General features: G+C 41.0%; 1 protein-coding gene across 1 annotated transcript in view; it reads right to left on the bottom strand.

Moving 5' to 3' along the window:
* The window catches only part of STX12 (syntaxin 12), a 35,801-nt gene extending 14,756 nt beyond the window's left edge, over positions 1-21,045 (bottom strand). Inside the window, exons 1-4 of the mRNA XM_024766904.1 lie at positions 20,804-21,045; positions 7,415-7,484; positions 5,751-5,850; positions 1,474-1,611 (exon numbers count right to left, since the gene is read on the bottom strand). Of these exons, the coding sequence (XP_024622672.1) occupies positions 1,474-1,611; positions 5,751-5,850; positions 7,415-7,484; positions 20,804-20,921 (426 nt within the window). The 5' untranslated portion in view covers positions 20,922-21,045. The remainder of the gene's footprint in view (positions 1-1,473; positions 1,612-5,750; positions 5,851-7,414; positions 7,485-20,803) is intronic.
* Between the last annotated feature and the right edge of the window lie 2,253 nt (positions 21,046-23,298).

The following is a 23,298-nucleotide window of genomic DNA, read 5'->3' as shown; positions in this document are numbered from 1 at the left end:
ATAACTACTGAAGCCCATGTGCCTAGAGCCCGCAACAAGAGAAGCCACCACAATGAGAAGCCCGCACACCACAATGAGTAGCCCCCACTCGCCACAACTAGAGAAAGCCCACGTGCAACAAAGACCCAACGCAGCCAAATATAAATAAATAAATTTATTTAAAAAAAAAACTATTTTAGATCCTTTTACTTCAGTCTCCATTTCTCATAACCTTTCTTCCCTATTTAACTTCTTAACCCTCTTGCTACATGCTGGATAATATTTTCTAACCTAGTTTCTAGTTAAACCACATACCCGTTAAGTTTTTAATTTCCACATTATATTTTTCAATTCTAGAAAATCTTTTGACTCTTTACAAAGCTTTTTGTAGTTTCCTTCTTCCTGCAGATGTGTTCAAGATCTTCTATTTCTTTAAACCCAATAAGTATAGTTGTCTTATAATTCTAATACATTAAGTCTTTATAGGTCTATTTCACCTCACTTTTGTTTCTACTAGTTTTTGTCCGGGGTTATTTGTTTATTTGTGTACCCTGGGCTGCTCATTACGCTTCAAAAATTATTTGAGGGTATTCTTTTAGGGCTAGGATAAAGGCCTTTAAACAGAAAGGATTTGTATTTGCTTCTGTCTGGCACGTAGGTACTCAACCAGACCAGGACTACTTGAAGCTTTAGGCTTTTGGACCATTCAGGTAGAATTTGGGCAGTAAATCTGCCTGAAGGTTACTTTGTGGTACAACTTACTGTCTGGATTTCCCCTCCCTCCTTCCATCCTCAGTGCTAATGCGATCTTTTTTGCAGTCTGCTAGGGGAAAGGAGGGCTTACTTTTCATTTTTTAGGGCCCAGTTTAATTTGAGGAGCACCTTCTTTTAGATTATCCACCATGCATGGATTCTTGGCTTTGACTTTTGTCCCCCTTCATGCCATGAGGACATCGAAACTGAATCTAAGTTGGCCCTCAGTAAATGTACTCAGTGGAAAAGCAGTTTCAGTGCTCTGCTTATGTCTATGGGTTCACACCTTCTCTTAGACTTTGACCTTAATATTTTCAGGGCTCTTAATATTTTTAAGAAATTGGGTTGTTAAAATCTAGAATTTGTTAATTCTTTTCAAAGAGAAGGCTAGTCCAAATAACCTAGCCTGCGATATTCTAGGAAACATGTTTTCTTTTTTTAAGTTTTTAACATAAGATCAACATGACAAGAAAAAAGGAAAAATAAAATTACACACAATTCTACCTGTCACTTTTGTAAATCTTTGGGCACATTCTTTTCTAGTCTAGTGTACAAAGTGACCATATGTCCACTTTTTTTTTTTAAACAAAGGGTAAACCAATCTGACATTTTCACAGCAGCTAATGTCTATGTTTATTATTTGGAGGGATAGTAAGCAAAGAAAATGGTCAAAATTTTTTTAAAAACTTAGGAAAGAATATCCTGAAATTTGCAAAGGTCTTCTTTTGGAAATAAACTTACAGAAAGACGAGATCCAGCTCTTGCTCTGGCAATACTCTCCTTTTCCTTTTCAGATACCCTTCTCTGCACAGCCTGGAAATTGTTTAAGGCTGCAGAGAAGTCATTCATGAGACGTTCCTTCTGAAGTTTCTGCTGGCGCTAAGGAAATTAAATAAGAACTTTAAATTTCACATTAACCCAGAATCATTTGGTTTTAATTCCCATTAAAAGCAAAATTATACCTCCTACAGAGTTCCAACTAGGAAAATTACTATGAAATAGGCTCTTCCTTAAATTAATAAATTTGTCCTTTTCTAACTCAAATCCCTGGTTAATACTATAGGCCAAGTCAGAGTTTTCCTTCTTTCATTCTGACAAACCTGGGAATTGGGTATCATTTACCTGGTAAGGGAATCTCAGAGGGAGCCACAATTCAAAATGTTAGCTCCCAGGAGAATCTAAAAGCAGAATACCCAACAGAGATTGTTTTCTTGCTAAAATGTTAATACTGTATTCATCTATACTGAGTTCACAGCTTACCTGAAAACCATCATTTTCCTTCACACTGTAGTGAGGTTCAAAATCTTTGAGAACCTGAAAACTACTTTGTAGAGTTACAAGCTACCTTTACTAAGCTTACTGATGCTACGTCTCAAAAAACACATACTGAGAGCACTTGCTGGGTGCTGAGAACACAGAAGTAAAAAGTCACCCCTGACCTCAAACAGCTTATCATCTATTTGGAGATAAAGAATTTAGATATACAAATAATTGCTATATTCAATTAGTACTATACAGAGTACTGTACACATTATACAGAGGCAAGTATGATCAGTAAGAATCTAAGTGATCAAAAGGCCTCCAGAGGAGGTGGGCACCGAAGGAAGAGTAAGGCATGAAGAGCAGAGAGAAGGGGTAAAGCGAATCCAGGCAAGGCAACAGTGTGAGCAAAGGCATGGTGGCAGAAATTTGCAGAGGATCTAGAAAAAGATAGTTTGGCTTGAACCAAAGGCTTTTTCACGAGCATAGCTAAAAGATAAAATTGGAAAAGGAGGAAAGGGGGTGGCCACGGCAGGTTTTAAATGCCAAGATAATGAGTTTGGGATTCAACCTCTACAGAACAAAGAGCAACGAAAATTTCTGTGTGGAGAACATGGGTACAAAATGATAACTTAGAAAAATTAGTCCGTGATGGTGATGGAATGGGAAAAAGAAACAAGTCAAAAAGATGACTGCAGGGCTTCCCTGGTGGCGCAGTGGTTGAGAATCTGCCTGCTAATGCAGGGGACACGGGTTCGAGCCCTGGTCTGGGAGGATCCCACATGCCGCGGAGCAACTAGGCCTATGAGCCACAAGTACTGAGCCTGCGCGTCTGGAGCCTGTGCTCCACAACAAGAGAGGCCGCGATAGTTAGAGGCCCGCGCACCGCAATGAAGAGTGGCCCCCGCTTGCCACAACTAGAGAAAGCCTTCGCACAGAAACGAAGACCTAACACAGCAAAAATAAATTAACTAATAAATCCCTACCCCCAACATCCAAAAAATAAAAATAAAAGAAGTTTAAAAAAAAAAAAAAAAAAGATGACTGCAATAATCTAGATTTAAGGTTAGGAAGACGTGGTATCAGTAATGGGGACACAAAGAAATGAATCTAAGGAATATTATGTGACTGGCTGTGGGGAAAGGGGTATAAAGTCAAGGGATGACTCAAATTTCACACCTGGGAGAGTGATGGTAATACTGAAAAGCAAATTTAGATAAGGGACTTTTTATCCCTTTTCTTGGATTTTAATTTTTACATAAACATTATAACAATAGGGGGGAAAAACCCATCACTCCCCAATCTCACTATACAAAAGTACTATCATTAACATTTTCCATGTTACCATACTCTTCACAATTATGGTCTTTGTTATATAATACTCCATCAAGTTGATCTAGTAAATTTTAGGTAAACATTCCTTCTAGACTGTTCCACTTTTAACCATTATAAATAAAGCTAAAGTGAGCCCCTTTGTAACAGCTAATATTTATACAGTGCTTATCATGTACCAGTACTGTTATAAGTACCTTATATAATAACTCATTTAATCCATACATCAACCTATAAATTAGGTACTCTTATAGTACCTATTTTACAGATCAGACAAATGAGGCACAGAGAGGTTAAGCAATTTGCCTATGATCACAGAGTAAATGGCAGGGGTAGAATTTAAATCCAGGAAATTTGGCTCTGGAGTACATAGTTGGTTTCTTTTTCTTAGAACGCAGACACATTTGCAGGAGTGGGAACATTAGGTCAAAAGGCACAAACTTTTTTATGACAATAAGCATTGTTAATCAGCTTAGTTAAGGGGTTTGGGTGAAACAGGAGGAATTCAGTATAAGACAACACATTAAATTTTAGATGAAGGCAGCATATTCAAGAGGAGATGTTAGAGCAGGAATTGGCAATGTGGGCCAAATACTTAGAGGTTTAGGGGCTAGGGCTTGAAAAAGATCTGGGGATCACGTTCATAAAGGTGACAGGAAGCTCATAAAAGTACAGTAGAAAAGACTCCTGAGGGAGAAAGCATAGAGTAATAAAATTACAGGATCAATGGCAGAGCCTTGGGGCACACCCACTTCTAGGAAGATATAAAGTCAGAGAAGGAGGCTGAGACTCAACCTGGGGTAAGAGAAAATAGGCCAGAAAGGGATCACCAGAGTTGGGAGACATGAAAACTACTTTGTAGGCTTTACTACAGAGATCATGGAAAGAAGAAAGTTTCAGTGAAGACAGGATGGGCAAGAGGATCAAATGAAACAAAGAGAAGTGAATAAACTCAAAAAAGGCCACTGGATTTAGCAACTAGAAGATTACTGATGATAGCACGTAAGTATGAGAAAAATGCTGAGAGTAGGATGTGTGGTTTGATAGTCCAGTAACAAAAAGATGGGTGACAGGGCTAAGATTAATTAGATAAAGAAACAGTTGAAAGGGAAAAGAATATTCAGCACAATAGGAGGAAGGGAATCAAGGATTTGTATTTCACCAGAGAGAATATGTCTGTAGATTTATTTCATGTTCTTAATGATCCAAGAATGTGGATAGTCAAAGGGTGATTACACTAAGGTTACTACTTTGTAGCAGGATGACAAAAGCACCTAGTTTGGGTTCTTTTCTTTTGTGCAAGGGGATGCCAAAACTCCAAAGGCTGAACCGTATACTTCATTAAACGACTTGCCAGGAATGGGTTAAACTGATGATTTTCAAACTTTTTTGATGGAGACACAGAATAAGAATGTGACATCTTGACCTAGCACCATATATATACATATGTATGAAAGTTTCATTAACAGTATTTACCCTTATTACATGGTTACACACCCTGATATTTCTACTTTGTTTCATTTTTATAAATGATGATCACAACACACTAAAATTGTTTTATGTTCCAATAGTCACAGTGCACAGACAACCCGGGATAGGGAGGTGGTAGGCTTCATCTTTAGAGCCATCAGAGATAGGATACCACATTTAAAAAAATTCAATAATAAAAAGAAATGTAAGTTAAGTGCTCCCATGAATGGTACAGAAACTAAAAGCAAAATAGAATCATAATAGGCTAAGATAGATGGAGAAGGTTTTTGCCCTGGAAGAGAGAGGATTTGAGGCAGACCATGAATAATAGATTAAAAAGTCAAGCCACAAAGGAGGGGGCACATCTGACTTCAGGAACGTCTGAAGAAAAGGCACGCATATCAAGGGAACAATGAATTCCAGTAAAAATTGTGTGTTTTTAAAGGATTTAAATGGCCACTGAAGAAAATGACTTAAATAGAGGAATCTATTTCCCTGAGCATTTCCTCAACCTGAGACCTATAAATGATTCATGATGCGACATGAAAGTGACTACAAAGTATAAAAGACGTCTGCTTGAAATTTATAGATACAGGATACAAGAAAACTAGGATCAAGCCTGAAAGCATAAAGCTTCAGGTCAAACCCCAACAAGATGCAAACATGGATATTCTTCTCCAGTTAAACCCATTTTACTAATATATTATTACTAATAACAGCAGCCACTACCCATATTGAGTACCTACTAAATGCTAGGCACTTTGCAAAATCCGGTGCATACGTTCTTTCTGTTGTCACAAAAGACACTTATCCATTTTATGAATAAGGAAACTGAGGTTCAGAGAAGGTCTATCTAGAACCAAAGGCCAAGTTATTTTTGTTTCACACACTGCCTCTCCACAAAAACAAAGTCCTTTCTTATTAAAAAACAAGCCAAAACCCCACAAAATACCAACCTGCTCTGAAGTAGATAAAGGAAGGGGCAAGGACCCTAATTCCTTCAGTAATTCATTTGTTTCCTTGGCAAGCTGATTTGTAGAGTGCTGTAACTGTTGCCTAAGAGAGAAAAGATATGTTTTAGGATATTCTCACTTCTTGAGAGCTGTTGGTATCAGTTCGTTCTCATAGTGTCTCACAAAGCAGGGAATGAAAGGGCACTTGAAGAAATGGGTTCCCAGATGCCCAGGTTCACAACAAAATTCCGGAAATACTACCCAGTCATACTCACCTCAAGTCGTCTTCATGTTACTGAGTAGAAAGAACCTGCCTCAATGAAACCTGCTGACTGGGTATTTTAACTCCTCGGGGAGGAAGGAAAAGCATTCTCAGCAGTTCTGATAGAAGAAGAGCAACTGCCCCCACACCTCAATCTAAGAGTTTTAACAAACTGAACGCTCTCTCAAAACTCTCGTATTGATTTGCCCAGGAGTTCTGCATGGGTACTGTCTGTCACAGTCCACTGACTAGTGACAGAATCCAGACACTGGAGGTTGGACGAAATGTGCATTAGAAGCACAGCTTCCACCCTAGGGAACAACCTCCAAAGATCTACTCCCACGCTCTTGCTTGAAGCTCCTGCTTTTTCAGCTTTATCCTTGGCTCCCTACCTGTCCCTTAGGCCTGACTTTCTGGCTCTTCCCTCCAAAACAAAGAAGCCCTATACTGTGTAAAAAAATGTAACGAGCAGAGGGGGAAGGAAATTAAAGAGGGAAGAATGTGTGCTATATTAAGTGGGATTGAAAGGTAGCAGAAATACAAAAAAGGCTCCTTTAGTCATGGTTTCCTCTACTATCTGGCCATTTCTACAAAGGGTTTAAGGGAGGACAGGGAAACCACACCATTAATTACTAATGTTTTTTTCACTGCAAAGGGGCCTCCAAGATAAAAAAATAAAAATAAATAAATAAATAAAACAAGGGAGCCAAAACCAAGAGGGAGACAAAACAAACAAACAAACAAAACAACCCCAAGAGGGAAGTCAATCAGAAGCCTGAGCATCGCATAGAGTACTAACATACCCAGAGCTATCTCACATCTCCCTGGAAAAAGCTCAAAGTAGTAAGTCATTCTCTCACTTCACAATGTCTAGGACAGGAAACAAAGAATATTGTTCAGTGCGTGTTAAAGATGAAAACTAGAACTTCTAAAAGCAGAGATGGAGTCAAGAAGGACATAATAAAAAGAATCTATTCCACTATTCTCTCCCTCAGACTCTCCTCGGGTCATTCTGAATACATTTTTCTAATATGATAGACAGTTGGAAATCCAACCCGATTAGACGAGCGCTGTAGATCATCAGGAGGCCTCTGCCAACAAGGAAGCTCATTTAGGCAGAATGTAGTTTAAGAGTGGTAGGGATTCCCTCTCTGCCTCCCTAAATTGTTCTGCTAAACTGTCCAAGGGAGAAAAGAAGCAGCGTTCAAGGACTCTGCGAGGTAACGGAGATCACAACCCATCAATATATTTTGTTGCTCCCTTTCTAGATCCAGCTATGACCTCATATCCACTGCCTCTCATTCTGATTTCACAGGCCTGAAACCTCAGCTGCCAGGCAGCAAGGGTATTAAGTGGGTCCCCAAAAGGTCCTCACAAATCCCAACCTTGTTAGGAAGCTACTCACAGATTTTCCTGTAGCTTGCTTGAATCTTGCTTAGTTCCTAGTTGGCTCATCAAATTCTTTATCTGAGCAGCTGCGGAGAGAAGAAAAAAAGATTTATTGAGGGGCTCCCCTGGTGGCGCAGTGGTTGAGAATCTGCCTGCCAATGCAGGGGACACGGGTTCGAGCCCTGGTCTGGGAAGATCCCACATGCCACGGAACAACTGGGCCCGTGAGCCACAACTACTGAGCCTGCGCGTCTGGAGCCTGTGCTCCGCAACAAGAGAGGCCGCGACAGTGAGAGGCCCGCGCACCGCGATGAAGAGTGTACTCCGCTCGCCGCAACTAGAGAATGCCCTCGCACGGAAACAAAGACCCAACGCAGCCAAAAATAAATAAATAAATAAAATTTTAAAGTGACATGTCATTTAAAAAAAAAAAAAAAGATTTATTGAAAAGGAAAACACAGGGCTTCCCGGGTGGTGCAGTGGTTAAGAACCCACCTGCCAATGCAGCAGACACAGGTTCGAGCCCTGGTCCAGGAAGATCCCACATGCCGCAGAGTAACAAAGCCTGTGCACCACAACTACTGAGCCTGCGCTCTAGAGCCCGTGAACCACAACTACTGAAGCCCACGTGCCACAACTACTGAAGCCCACGCGTCTAGAGCCCGTGTTCCACAACAAGAGAAGCCACTGCAATGAGAAGCCTGTGCACCGCAACGAAGAGTAGCCCCCGCTCAGCAATGAAGACCCAACACAGCCAAAAATAAATAAATAAAATAAATAAATTTTTTTAAAAAAGAAAAATACATTCATCACGAGCATGCTAATTCTCAGATCACTGGTCTCTCTCCACATCCTGAATAAGTACATACAACTAATAGAAAGCATGCTATGATCAAGACCTTGGCATATATATTCCCGTCGAAAGCTACTTATAAGGTCCGCCTTTCTCCTCTAGAGTAACTGTGCCACTAAGTAGAGGGTGGTGATTTTGTTCGTCACTCCCAAAGAACTCCCACATTTTGCCAGATTTCCCATGGCACCGGTTAAAATGTTCATCGCTTTTGGAATGGCCTTGATACCAAATATCAATTCAAAACAATAAAAATTTAAATTCACTCATACACAATATTCTATACGGCAAACATTTTTGGAAAGACAATGTACACTTATTATTAAGTTACCACTAACTGAGCACCTCTATGTGCCAAGTACTATATTAGGAGCCTTGTATACATAATCTTATTAATTTTCATAGCAACAGTGTGAAGTAGATGTATCTCCACTGTGCAGATGAGGAAGTATATTTAAAGAAGTTAAATATCTTATATAAGGGCACACAAAAAGTAGCAGGGCAAAAAAATCAATCCCAGGTACATCAGACTGCAATGCCTATATTTTAACTACGCTGTCTGTAGACAAACAGTGTATCGTTTTGTTCAGATTACTCTACCTAGGTATCGTGCTAAGATTTGGAATGGTCATGTTTGAATCCTAGATGTTTAAGCCCCTAGTCCTGGACTAGGAAAGCAGAGGAATGGATTATCTCTCAATAAGGAGAAACACCAGCCTGCCTGGGAATCTGAACACCCTTGTCCCTCACTGACTTCTGCAACAGGAACAGAGCCCCTGATTTCCCATGTCCTGCTTTCTATTTTCTTTTTCTGGTTGGCAGGGAGGACGAGGGAGATTCATTCATTCATTCATTTGCAGAGCTTGGAATTTTATTGTACGACTTTTTTGTTTGTTTACACGCTTGCATTTTAAGAGCATTCCCTGTCTTCTATTGCAAGTAGCTGGAATACAGAACACAATAATAGAGTACTTTTTGCCCAGGGGAAACACAATTAATTATCTTCAAGTTTCACTAGAACTTCAAGAGATACTATAACACAATAGGTAATATATGGCTCCTCTAGCCAAAAGACAGTGTCCTTTGTGAGGGCCTTTCCTACCCTCTCAGGATTAATGCCCAAGTTTCACCTGTGAAACACCAGACTGCTAAATGACTGGCTTAGTGGAAGAAGATGAGGAAACCACTGTATACTGTATCATTTGTATATATCTCATAGGAACAATATATAAACAAAGCTTCAATGTCCAATGAAAACGAAACTGCACTTATTAGAATTTTAAATTTTAAAAAGTAATTGTTCCTGGGACTTCCCTGGTGGCACAGGGGTTAAGGCTCCGTGTTCCCAATGCAGGGGGCCCAGGTTCGATCCCTGGTCAGGGAACTAGATCCCACATGCATGCCGCAACTAAGAGTTCACACGCCAGAACTGAGGAGCCCACGTGCCACAACTAAGGAGCCCACCTGCCGCAACTAAGGAGCCCACGTGCCACAATTAAGGAGCCCGTGAACTGCAACTAAGGAGCCCACCTGCCGCAACTAAGACCCAGCACAACCAAAATAAATATTTTTTAAAATTAATAAATAAAAATTAATTGTTTCTTATGATAAGATGCTTCTTAAATAACAAAATTTGGGGGTCAGAGTCATAACCTTGGCCCTTATTCGGTCACCAAGGGTAGTAAAAAGGCAAGCCGAAGTTTATTAAGTACCAGTTACCTTACAAAAACACAGATGTGTTAATAGCCTCTAAGTCTGTTAAGAAACAATAATTAAGCAAAATCTTCCAGGTGATTGCTGAGTGACTCTTCTCCTAAGTAGAAACTGAACAACTTAGTCCTTAGCAGCATGTACAAGTTATTTCTCCTGTAAAAAATTAATAAACAGAAACTTCAGTTAAACAGAGTTGGGAGACCAGAAGGGGGAGCTCGCACACCCTGCCACAACAGCCAAGCCCAACTGCTATGAAGAAGACTCCTCTCAGCCAATGAAAAGCCATGGACTCTTTGTTTGCTATACCCCTCCCAACTTCCTTTTCCCCTTCCCTTGCCAGGAGGGGGATTCCACTTGGCTAGCCAGGATTGCAGACCCCAAACTGCAACTCTCTGCTGATCGTGAATAAAACCCTGTTTGCTGGAGAAATATCTGGCAGTCTCTGTTTTAGGTCAACACTCCCTAGCCCAAATCCCTGTGTCATCATGGGTGTAACAAAGCAAAATTTTGCAAAGTCAAGAATATATTGGTTTTTAACACTTCAAATTATGATTTTATCTTATTTTGAGGCCATTTTTTAAGTAAAACTATAACTCCACTTTCACAATAGAAATATAGAATTCACTTGATTAAAAAGTTGCCTTTTGACAAACTTTCCTAAAATATATCTATTCTATTAAATGAGGGTTTTTAGCTTATTGGTTCCATTGGAAAATGTAAGCACTATAAAATACTGCATTCTGCTAAAAAAAAACACTATGTAAGATATAAATAATCATTTTTCATCACTAAGATGTATAATGTCCTTCTTACCTAAGTCAAATGGGAATCAGAGTCAAAGCTATCTACTGGGTGGCCAAACAAATAATTTAAGAAAGAGGACAGACGTTAGCATTTACTGAGCATTCACCATGTGCCAGACACTGGGCTACATACTTGATGTGGTATAATAAAAAATATATTTGGTCTTTGTCCCCAGTTCTTGGCATAAAGCTCCTAAAATCCTTGGAATTTCCTGAGTGATAGTAGTGTCTTTTGTTATTCATAAAGGGTTCCTTTGGAGCATACTGAGTTTACCTATTGAAGTGACTTAGGGTAGGGCTCCTGATAGGCTTAGGTTGGGTGGGGTTAGTCACCAGAAAGATCAAGTGATTATCAGGTTGGAACTTTCAGTTCCACCCATCAACCTCTGGAAATGTGGGGGGGGGGGACGCCCCCGGCACGGAGATGCAGGGAGGGTGTCAGCGCTCAGAGAGAGCATGGAAGTTCTGAGCTCTTCCCACATACCTTGCCCTAAGCATCTCTTCTATCTGGCTGCTCCTGAATTATATCCTTTTATAATAAACCAGCAATCTAGTAAGTAAATGTTTTCCTGAGTTATGTGAGCTGGGCTAGCAAACTAGCTGAACCTGAGGAGGGGCTCCTGGGAACCTCCAATATGGCTCAGATAAGAACTTGGACTTACAACTGGCATCTGAAGGGGGTGGGGTAGAGGGAATCTTGTGGGACTAAGCCCTTGATTTGTGGAATCTGATGCTAACTCCAGGTAGTGTCAGAATTGAGTTAAATTGGAGGACACCCAATTGAAGTCCAGAGAATCTGATAACTGCTTGGTGTGTGGTAAATCCACACATCTGGTGTCAGAAGTATTGACAGTGGAGGAAACACAGAAGTGTTTTTCCTTCACACTTGATAAGTATTATCTTATTAAATAAGCATTATTACAGATGGGCACACTGAGGCTCACACTGAGTGTTACAAAACTCATTCATTCATTTATTTAGAATACCTACTCTACACTGTTATATGCTCTAGAAGATACTGCTCTCGAGAAGCTTACATTTTAAGGAAAAGAGATAATAAGCATATGTCAGGTGGTGATAAGTGCTATAAAGAAAAATAAATTCAGATAAAGGCTGGTAGGGAGGGGGTACTAGTTTACACGGGGCGGTCAGAGAAGAGTTCTCTGATAAGGTGACACAGAGCAGAGACCCAAATGAAGTGAAAGATCAAGCCATGCGAAATTTCTGGGGGAGCTCTCTAGCAGAGAGCATTAAGCACAAAATCCCCAAGGCAAGAGCACTTGTTGTGATGGAGGCACAGGAGGCCTAGAGGGAGCAAAAGAGAGGTAAGAGAGAGAGGGGAGCCAGATTACATAGGGCCTTGTAAACTAAAGCAAGGACTTCGAATTTTAAAGAAATGTGAGGCCACTGATGGTTTTGAGCAGAGTGTCATAAAAACCAGAATTCAAACCCAGGAGGGCTAATTCCAATAACTATGCGGGCCTCTCACTGTTGTGGCCTCTCCCGTCGCGTGGAGCACAGGCTCCGGACGCAGAGGCTCAGCGGCCATGGCTCACGGGCCCAGCTGCTCCGCGGCATGTGGGATCTTCCCGGACCGGGGCACGAACCCGTGTCCCCTGCATCGGCGGGTGGACTCTCAACCACTGTGCCACCAGGGAAGCCCCCCACAATGACTATATTTTTTATGCCACACTAGGTTCTCTCAAAAGGCTGACGCTTGAAGGAAATACACAGAACTAGTGACTTAGGGCAGGCCTCCATTTCCCAGTGTTCCACTTCGCCCCACCCTGCTTATCTGATAGCTTCCTAACTTAATAGCTCTCTGCTCTAGATAGGCTGATGCCCTTGCTCTAACCTGCTCCCTTCCCGGACTCCCTCCCACCTTTGGTAAGGTTCCTGTGTACTCACCAGAGTTCAGCAGAGTGCCAGCACCCAGCGGGTAATAAGTAACTGCTGATTAATTGAGTTAGCCTCTGTTTTATGTCATGCCACTTTCAAGGCAGAAGATATGAATAAACATGAGCTAGGAATAATGAGACCTAAACTCTAAGCCGGATTCGACCACTAACTACATGTATGGCACCAGACAAGTCATTTCATGTTGCTGGGTCTCTTTCACCAATTGTATATGATATTCAGGTTTAACTAACATATATTGAGTACTTACTATTTGTCACAGTACTTACTATTTGTGTGGGGCTTTGTATTCATTAAATTACTACAACTATGTAAGGACTAAATGATCTCTAAGTACTCCCACCACTGCTCAATGCTAAAATTCAGCAATAATGAAGAAGCTCTAGTCCCAGAATGATGCTGTGTAACCAAGCAGTGTTTTTAAGCCAGAGTTTGGCTTAGAGAGACTCTGCCTGTGTACAAATGGGACTGGATTGACTATATGCCTCTGATGGCACTGACCACATTCTACTCATTTTTGTATTTGCATAACCACACACACATACATACCCCTCCAGAAAATAGTTGGTTACAGAGTGACACATAAAGGGAAATGTTACTGGTATGGCAGTTCAAGGAAACATTTCATCTTACTGACTGTCTTTATACAGAGCATTCTCCTTAGAAACTCTACAGGTATGTCAAAGTTTCAAGTTGTTAATCGTCTATCAAACCATATTAAATGCCCTGGAGAGCAAAGGGGACTTTACAGACTTTGGGGGGAAAAAAATCAATTGAAATTCAGCTGCTCTTTGTATATTCTCAGCTGAGAACTTTTATTTATCTAGACTTTTCTGACTTCTTTTGTTTGCTGACATTACCTGAATTGGGATGGGGGGTGGGGCAGAGGAGGACTTTATAGGGTCACTTACTAGTTAAGCACCAGAATGAATCCAAGCCTCCATCAATTCTATCTAAATTCCTGCATATTGATATTTTCCTAAAAGTTTCCAGCAAGACTCAGGTATCAGATGCCCCAAAACTCAAATGATAAAGACAGTGGTGTCTACATCTACTGGAAGTATCATTGTTTTGTATACCGCCCTCCATAACCACCAACATCAGAGGTTTATTTGAAAATAGTGACTTAATGACCCATCTGTTTTACAACTAAGAAATGTATCCCTTCAACCTAAAGCACAAAAAGAAATAGAATAGTGTGAATGTTTACATACATGCTTATTTTCACTTGAATGTACTTAAAATGTCAAAAAGTGCAGTGACACTTCTTGGAACAATTTTTACCAAAATGGGCTACATCTAAAAGGGTTTTCTGGTCAGCTTGGTTAATGAGAAAACTCCTTTTCTAAGCATTCTAGTAAATAAAAGTTTTACTTTAGATTGATTTGTCACAATATTTTGGATGAAAATAATTGGGTATCTATTCTCTATGAAATGCTACATAATCCTGGAAACCAGATGACTAGGCCTCAGTTCCGTGTAAGCAATTTTGTTATTTTTAAACCTAGGCCTCAATTTCTCCTATCACTGACCTCTCACTTTTAAAAGCATGTCCTGGCTAAAATTTTTAAAAGACTACGAAGCAAATCAATTTATTGCCCATTACAGCTAACATCTACACTAGGAACTACTCTAGACTGAACACTCTTCATGTGCTTTTAGCTGATATAGGCAGAATGTGAATCTCCAAATGAACCTTAATCCAAATCAACGTCTAGTCATATCAAAAGCAACTACCATACAGGTAAAAATTTCTTCATCTGAGAGACTCGAACGCTCTAATTCAGTATATTAAACAAGCAAATATAAATTCAAAGAAAGAGCATTATTTACATTAAATGAGAAAATGATAGCCTATGTGGTCATTATTACAATGAAGTCATCTCAGTGTCTTTCAAAATTAGGTTTGCACTGCTTTTGCAAAGCTACAATGAAAATGACCTGACTTTTTAAAAGTAGCCACTATAGGACTTCACTGGTGGCGCAGGGGTTAAGAATCCGCCTGCCACGGGGTGGTGGTGTGATGAATTGTGAGATTGGGATTGACATATATACACTAATATGTATAAAATGGATAACTAATAAGAACCTGCTGTATAAATAAATAAATAAAATAAAATTCAAGAAAAAAAAAAAGTAGTATCTCTCTGTCAACTTCCTAAGACGGGAGAGATTTCTAGCAACAACAACAACAAAAAAGAATCCGCCTGCCAAAACAGGTGACATGGGTTCGAACCCTGGTCCAGGAAGATCCCACGTGCCACAGAGCAACTAAGTCCGTGTGCCACAACTACTGAGCCTGCGCTCTAGAGCCCATGAGCCACAACTACTGAGCCCATGCGCCACAACTACTGAGCTCGTGTGCCGCACTACTGAAGCCATGCGCCTACAGCCCATGCTTCGCAACAACAGAAGCCACAGCAACGAGAAGCCCGCGCACCGCAACAAAGAGTAGCCCCTGCTCACCGCAACTAGGGAAAGCCCGCGCACAGCAACGAAGACCCAATGCAGCTAAAAAATTAAAACAACTAAAAAAAAAAAGTAGCCACTATACTACAATAGTAAAGCTCTAAACTAAACTGAACATGAATACTAAACATCAAAGGTATAATCTTCTATTTACCATACCCATGACAGGACACGAACTCGTTAAGAGCACAGACTCTCAGTTAAGACTGCTGTGTGCTATTCCTGGTTCCACCACTTCCTAGCAAAAGTTTCTATTCCTCTGTGCCTCAGTTTCCTCACCTAAAAAATGGGAAAAACAAGAGAACCCTCATATGGTTGTTGTGAGGATAACCTAAGATAATATGAAGCTAAATTTAGAACATGTCTGGCACTTAAAAGAACTCAATTAAGGATAGCTATTATTATCAAACTCGAGACCAAGAAAAATGTACTTAGCAATGATAAAATCAATTAAGTACATATCGAATGCTAACTACATATCCACTGCTGTGCCAGGCACTGAAGCTAAAGACAGCTGTACAATGCGTGATCACTATCCCCACAACAAAACTAATAGTAGTAATCTCTCAGTTGGAATAACAAGGTCAAAAAGCATGAATTAAAGACTACAGAATAAAGTAAGTGCTAAGCTTGCAAGTTCAAAGGAAAAAACCAAAATGATAGCTAACATTTCTTAAACGATGTTGCAGGCACTGCTTTAAGCACTTTATATAAACTACCTCACTTAATTCCCACAATCCTGTGAAGTAGAGTCTATCATTAACTCCATCTTATAGATGAGGAAACTGAAATAGAGAGGTACAGCAATATGTTTACATAGCTAGCAAGAAGCAGATCTAGGGCTCAAACCCAGGCAGTCTGACTCCTGAGCCTGCTCACTTAACTACTAAACTGTAGTGGAGCAGGGGGCTCAACCAATGATATCACCATTTACTGAATGTCTACTATGTACCGGGCACTAGACTAGGCACTTTCAAACATCCCACTTTAACAACACCATTCATTTTACATATGGGGTAACAGACAGAAAGGGGAACTAGCCTGCCCAAGGTGAACAGTACAACACAGAGGAGCAAGGACTCAGTGACAGATCTACTGAGCTTAAGGCCCAGGCTCTTCCTGACTTCACTCTTTCAAAAGCAAAGGAAGGCTTAGTTACAAGCGGCAGGATTTAAGCACAACTCAAAGGATTTTTATAATTTAGGTAGCTAGTGAGATAGGGAAAGATTAAAGAAAGGAGGAACAGAAAGAGCAAAAACTTGCAGCAAAACCCCGTGTTTAGGGATGTTAAGAAAAACAGCCTGCCTGTAACAAAGAGAAGTAGAAAATATGGCTAATTTGGGTTAAGATGACAGAGACAGTGAAAGCAAGGTGGAATGTTAAGATCTGATACAGCAGACAACAGAGAGCCGCCATAGGCTCTTGAGGAGGTGAGTGGTATAATGAAAACAGGACTTTAGACATACTGCTGATAGCCTTATCAGGATGAACTAGGATGGGAACAGAGACGCTGAGAGTATGCTGCTGGATGACAGAGGCTGAGATCATGAAGGCTTATGAGGAGGACAATGAAATAAAGAGCAAAGGACCAATATGAAAATAACTCTGAAAGAACAACCCAGAGGACTGCACACGATAATCAGTTTTAAAAGTTCAACTGCTTTTAATTTTTTTAGTAAACAGAACCATATCAATAAATTAGCAACGCTGGGCTTCCGTGGTGGTGCAGTGGTTAAGAATCCGCCTGCCAATGCTGGGAACATGGGTTCAAGCCCTGGTCCAGGAAGATCCCACATGCTGCAGAGCAACTAAGCCCATGCGCCACAACTACTGAGCCTGCGCTCTAGAGCCCGTGAGCCACAACTACTGAGCCCGTGTGCCACAACTACTGAAGCCCGCGCGCCAGAGCCTGTGCTCCGCAACAAGAGAAGCCACCACGATAAGAAGCCTGCACACAGCAACGAAGAGTAGCCCCCGCTCGCCGCGTGCAGCAACAAAGACCCAACATAGCCAAAAATAAATAAATAAATAAATTTTTAAAAAAAAATTAGCAATGTTAAAGAACAGAAATGATGTTCTTTAATCTCTTCAGAGATAACTTGGCGCCTGTTAAGGTTATTTCCTTATATCTGCCTCAGCAATACTTGCCCAGACCCTTTGTTTCACAACAGGCAGAGTCAAGCAGTTTTCCTCTGTAGCCCACACATACTGATAACAACCCCTTGTACCAGGCAGTCAACCTTAGCTGTACCTATAACAACCCACGCAGTGGCCTGCCGCATTTCAGGCTGATATGCTCAGCAATTCCAAACCCACATATGTGAAAAAACCCACAGTTGAGAAAAAAGAATAGCTATTCTCTCAAATTTTCAATAGATACAGGTCCTTGCAGGACTATATGGATGTGGGCATATGTCTGGGAGGTCACATTCAGACTGTATACTTAGGTATGCTGGCCACGTCTGGGGGATGGGCACCAGCCTGATAAGTGGGTAGAAGCAATGTCACCCTACCAATTTCAAATTCCCAGTGCCTCAGTAAACAATCCCAAGGGGAGAATTCCAACTCACACTGACTAGGGTCATAAGATGTGGTAGGAATCACACAGCACAAGGTAAATGAGTCAGGAAGAGTTCCAAGATGGTAGAGAAACCTCATTCATTCAAATCTACTAAATACAATTTACTAAGCATCAAGACCCTAAATGATATGATCCCTGGCTACCTCCCTGGCCTCTTTTCCTACTATGCTCCCCTTCTCTAACTGCAGTCCAGCCACACTAGTCTCCTTGCTATTCTTGAAATCACTGAGGTCTTCGCTCTTGCTATTCCCTCTGCCTAGGATGCCTTCCCCCAGCTACTCACGAGGTTTTCTCCCTCACTTCATTCAGGTGTCTACTCAAACATCACCCCCTCAGAGAGGCCTTCCTTGACCAACTGATGTAAAAATATAAAATAGCACACCCACCCTCTTGCTCTCCTCACTCTCTGTTCCCTTATTTTTTTCTTCATAGCACTTATTATTTCTCAATATTGTTTATATATGTGCATGTATGCATACGTGTGTATACGTACACATACACAAACACATACACACAATCAGGGCAGGGTTTTGTCCGTCCTGCTCATCACTCCATCCCCAGTGCATAGCAGGTGCTCATAGAATATTTGTTGAACAGTGAATGAATGAACCTAACATATACTTGGGTCTGAGATAAGTACTAGAAATATAAAGATGAATAAGTCATGTCCCATTTCTTCAAAGGAACTAACAATCTAGCAGGAGAGGCAGACACACCACAAGAAGAGAAAGTTCCACAGCCTCAGGTATTCCCCACAGCTTCCTATGAAGAGTAAAAAAAAAAAAAGAAAGAAAAAGAAAAGTCACTTGTAACTTGAAGTGTTAACTGTTATAAAACTGTAATATTAATTAAAAATTATAAAAAGGCTGAATGCTGGTCATAAGAGACAGATCTGGTTTCAAATTTAGGTATTGCCATTTGTAAGCTGGGTAATTATTTAACCTTTCTCAGCCTGTTTCCTAACCCATACAAAGAAATAATATTGGTAATTACTTCACAGGGTTGTTACAAAATTAAGATAATGCATGTAAAGCACTTATATTGCCTGGCATACAGTATGTACTCAAATGTTAGCTATTAATGTTATTAATGGAATGAATCCAACTATCCCTTGAGCCTGATGCCCAATCAACAGCTAAACCTTATCAATTCTATCACCAGACACCTCTCCTATCCTTTCCTTCTTTTCATTTTCAGATCCTAACTGGTGTCTCTGATTCCAGTCTCTCTCCCTTCCAACTCAATTTCCACATTTCTAAAGAATTATATCCAAACCCCCTTAGTGTAGCACTTAAAGCACTTCATGTTTGGACCCCAACTTACCTTTCCAATCCTATTTTCCACTACTTCCTGGACTCCACCAGTCTAGCCAAATTAAATCACTCTACTTTTCTATACACACCACATGCTTTCCCACTACCATGCCTTGTTCATTTTATTCCCTCCTGGAATGCTCTTCCCTTCTTTACTCTCGAAAGTTCAAATACTTTCCACCATCTTTCCAGACCTAGCTCAAATGCCAATAATGCCTTCCCTGGCCTCTCCCAAGTGAAAAAGGTGTCTTTCTCTCCTAAATAGCTATAATTTTATTATATCTCTTCTATAGTAGCGATCGCTTTCAGTCATTATGTACGCCACAGGCTCCCTGTTGAAGGAATCCATGTCAGTTCCTATACATACTACATGCCTCATACTCAAATACATGCAGAATGAAAATTTCACAAATAGACATTAAAATTATATTTGGCCTCAATAAGAAACTTTCAGTATTGAACCAGAATATTCTGATCTAACCTGCATTACAGCTCCCTCACAAAAGGAAACTGGAACACAAAGTACTATACTTTCTAACCAGTGGTCACATTAATTTTTGTTTCAAATTTCTGGATTTAACAGACCACATATTCTTCTTTCCACTTCCAAAGTGCCCAGATTCAAACGCTTTCCATCAGAAACTTCCCTCTCTCATTATATATTTAAATTTAAAAGCTAAGTGATAGATTGTTCTTTAAAATATAGAACATAATTGTAATTCAGGACCAACTAGTTGTACCTATTAACAGGGTACAGCCAAGCTCACAAAAACACAATAATAAACAACAAGGATCATGATACCATTCTTTCCAAGTAGTTGCTGCTGCTGACCTCCTGTTTATAAGGCTCTGAGCTAATTTTCAGGCACAAGGAATAACATGTATTTGACTCATTCAACTATAGTATCATTCAGACCCTAATGGTGGGGAGGGAGTTTTAAGACAAGCAATGACATTCTGAAATCCACCACCACCTCTACCATGTCTTACTTGCTATGTGATTGTGGCCATGTCCCTGAGCTTCTCTGTGTATCATGCTTGTTCAAAAGAGTAACTAGGTGGGGAAGGAAAACAAAAGCCTCATTGGCTTGAAATCCAAAAATATATGCAAATCTTTTGCTACAAAAGACAAAAGAATGTAAACCTAAATGTTTTTGGTGAATTCTCTTTATTAAAGTAGAAGTCATCTCACCCCTCGAATACAAGTCATTGTATCTGATTTCCAAATTCCTTACAGGAAGAATTGTATTAAAGTCACCAAAACACATGCACTCTCCACTTCCCTTAATTGAAAGGTTCTGACTTCCAAGAAGCCAGAAGCTCAGCAGAATGTAAAGTCTAAACCAGTAAACAGCTCCCGATCCAAGCTGGCCAAAGAGGAAAGAGAGGTGGGTGGAGGGAGGCAGATGACAGGAAAAACTAGGCTGACCACTGGAGCCAGTCGACTCATTCACTGCTCTGGAGGGGACACACACACACCCTCCCACCCTGCGGCTGTCAGAACTGCTGTCTTGGCCCCAACACGGTAAGAGCAGAACTCCTGAGAAGAAACTCGAGCTGCGGCTGGGGCTCCGGACCCTCGGGGTGCCTGGGCCTGGCAGACTCGGGGATAGCAGCCCGCCGTATCCAGAGCAGAGCACCCAAGACGGCCTCAGGTGTGGCCCTGGCCGTAGCCCTAGCCGGGCTCCGCGTCTCGGCAGCCTCACCCGGGCCTGTCCCCGGGACGGCCCCCGCCCCCCAGCCCGGTACCCCGGCTCACTGGCTTGGCTGATCCGCTGGATGTTGCCGCTGCACGTCTGGATGATGCTGTTGAAGTCCCGGAGCGGGGGCCCCGAGGCCCCCGGGTTCCGGTACATATCTAAGGGACCGTAGGACATGACGAGGAGCCGAGACCGACTCGCCCTGCACCGCGCTCCTACCGGAAGCAGCCGCCAGACCCGACCAGCAGGCTGACAGGGAAACCGGGAAGAGAAAGGGCGGGGAAGGGGATAAAGCTGCGTGAGCGCTAGCCCCGCCCCCTCGCAGCGCGCACACGTCCGCCCTGGCTCCCCCACATTGCGCAGGCGCCTCTGGAACTGGTGTAGGCACGGTAGCTTAGAGACGTGACGCCCTGGAGCTTGGGGATGCGGGGCGGGGTGATGACATCATACCATTGGGGCTCGGATTGGAGAATCTGAGGTGGCGGTGTTGTTTATCGCCAGGGCACGGTGACAGAAGGCAAGAATTTTTCGATTAGCATAAAATTGTACCAGATGATCTCAGCCCTAACATCCTATTCTGTTCTATTCTGAGCATTCAGGCCCAAATATGGAGAATTCGACAGCCTTGAAACCCAGATCCGTAACCAAACTCCTGAAATTCCTCACTCTGCTTCCATCCTCTAGGGCTTTGTTAGGATTTGTGGAGCACTTTTTTTTATTATTTTTTTTTTTACATCTTTATTGGAGTGCACTTTTATGGTTTACAAATTACTTTCATTTCTCCCTCCACCCCTCTTCTAGTCTAAACAATAAGATGATAATAATAAGATTTCTTGAGCACGTATTATTTGTGATCCCCTCACTGCAATTCAGTTGTTCATAAGCTCTTTCACAGCAAGGGACGATGTTCTAACTATATTTTTACCTTCAGACTAGATAACGGACAATCGATTTTTTTAATGTTGAAGTAAAGTAACTCGACAGAGCAAGCATTATTATTTTCCCTTTTACAGTTGAGAAAGTTAAGACCATAGAGGTTAATTTGTTTTTCTGAGATTTGACTGCAAAACCCAAACACTAAGCTAATTGTATTGTCATCTTGCTATGTCCCTAAAACGCATTCCTATATTACCAAATTCATTCTCCATCTAAATCCCTCCCAAATAATTTCTTCATCTATATCCCAAACCAGGATTTCTTGGAGAACTAGACTGTCAAATTTTTAAAATCATTCTCTTAAGTAATTTGGAGTGTATGACCTCAATGTTCCCATTGAAGACTGCATTTTGTGAGCATATGTTAGATGGAGAGACAAGAGTAGGATTTTGCTGTTGGAGGAGATCAAGATAGAGAGAAGTGAAGGGGAACTGGCAGTGTTTGTTTCCTGTATTCTCCACCCCACTTCACTCCAGTCTGCTTTGCAATCTCTGGGGAATGACCAAGAGAGGAAGCTGCTTGCCTGTGTAGGAGGGGACCCTAAATGGGTGAATGAGCCTGCATTCAGCCTTAGAGCTTTTGTAAGCAATGCTGTCTCTATTTTTCGTTGGAGCATTTATAAGAGCAATTTTTTCTCTTTAGAGAAGGACAGACGACATTTGGGTCCTCTCATCCTGGTTATTAAAACCATACGATTTCTTAGAATCCATAGTTTTATGTCCTATCTTATAGTAAATCGTGTACATTGTACTTTTTACCTATAAAATAGTCTTGAGAATGTTTTCATTTACATTTGATTCTATTTAAAGTGAAGTTCAGTAAAGGTATTTTTCTCCTAGGATTGAAAACATAGTGGTGGTTGTTATTGTTGGTTTCTTTCTCCAGCTAAAATAAAATGTGGTTTTCCATCTGTGCCATGGCTATCTTGTGCTATCTCTCATAGCAATACATTTGTGCCTTGCAAATACTAGATGTCAAATGAACATATATTGAATTTATACATGAATAATAAAAAATAGCTATCATTTCTTAATGTCCATCCAGGTAATGTGAACACATTTTACAAAGTTATTGGTAATACCCAAGATAAAGCCCATCTGATAAAGTGGCTTTATCTTTATATGGTCTGACAAGGTTAGGTTTATTAACTTACTGCTGCAAGGGGGACTACACAACAGAGGAATCATGGGGTATCTCACCAAGCACGGGAGAGATAGAATTATTCCAGGATTTGGAAAGATGGAGTATAGGTAAAATTTAAAAGAAGCAGTGTTTTTGATAGCCTCAAAGCACACCAGGCTATGTGTAAAGGGATTATCATCAGGCCTGAGCTAACAAGAAGACTCAGAATCCTGTTTCCTTGGAAACTACAGCGTGAAGATAAATGTGGAATGCTGTATCTGGAAACCCCTTATCTGAAGCTCTGCACCTGGGTTGGAAATTGAGGCTGCTTCTCTGTGTCAAAGTAACTCAGATCCTCCAGGCGAGAGTGGAATATTCCATTCTTACTGATATTTCAAATAGCAAATTTTCTGAAAAAGCAGTGCTTTTAGAAAATGAGGTTTCTCAGCATTATGTCTTTTTGCTAATTGACAAAAACAGTTTTCATGGTTCGGAC

This window comes from Neophocaena asiaeorientalis, unplaced genomic scaffold (genome assembly GCF_003031525.2).
Source record: "Neophocaena asiaeorientalis asiaeorientalis breed wild unplaced genomic scaffold, Neophocaena_asiaeorientalis_V1.1 scaffold79, whole genome shotgun sequence".
Taxonomy (NCBI): Eukaryota; Metazoa; Chordata; class Mammalia; order Artiodactyla; family Phocoenidae; genus Neophocaena; species Neophocaena asiaeorientalis.
This window is presented reverse-complemented; position numbering and strand designations above follow the sequence as displayed.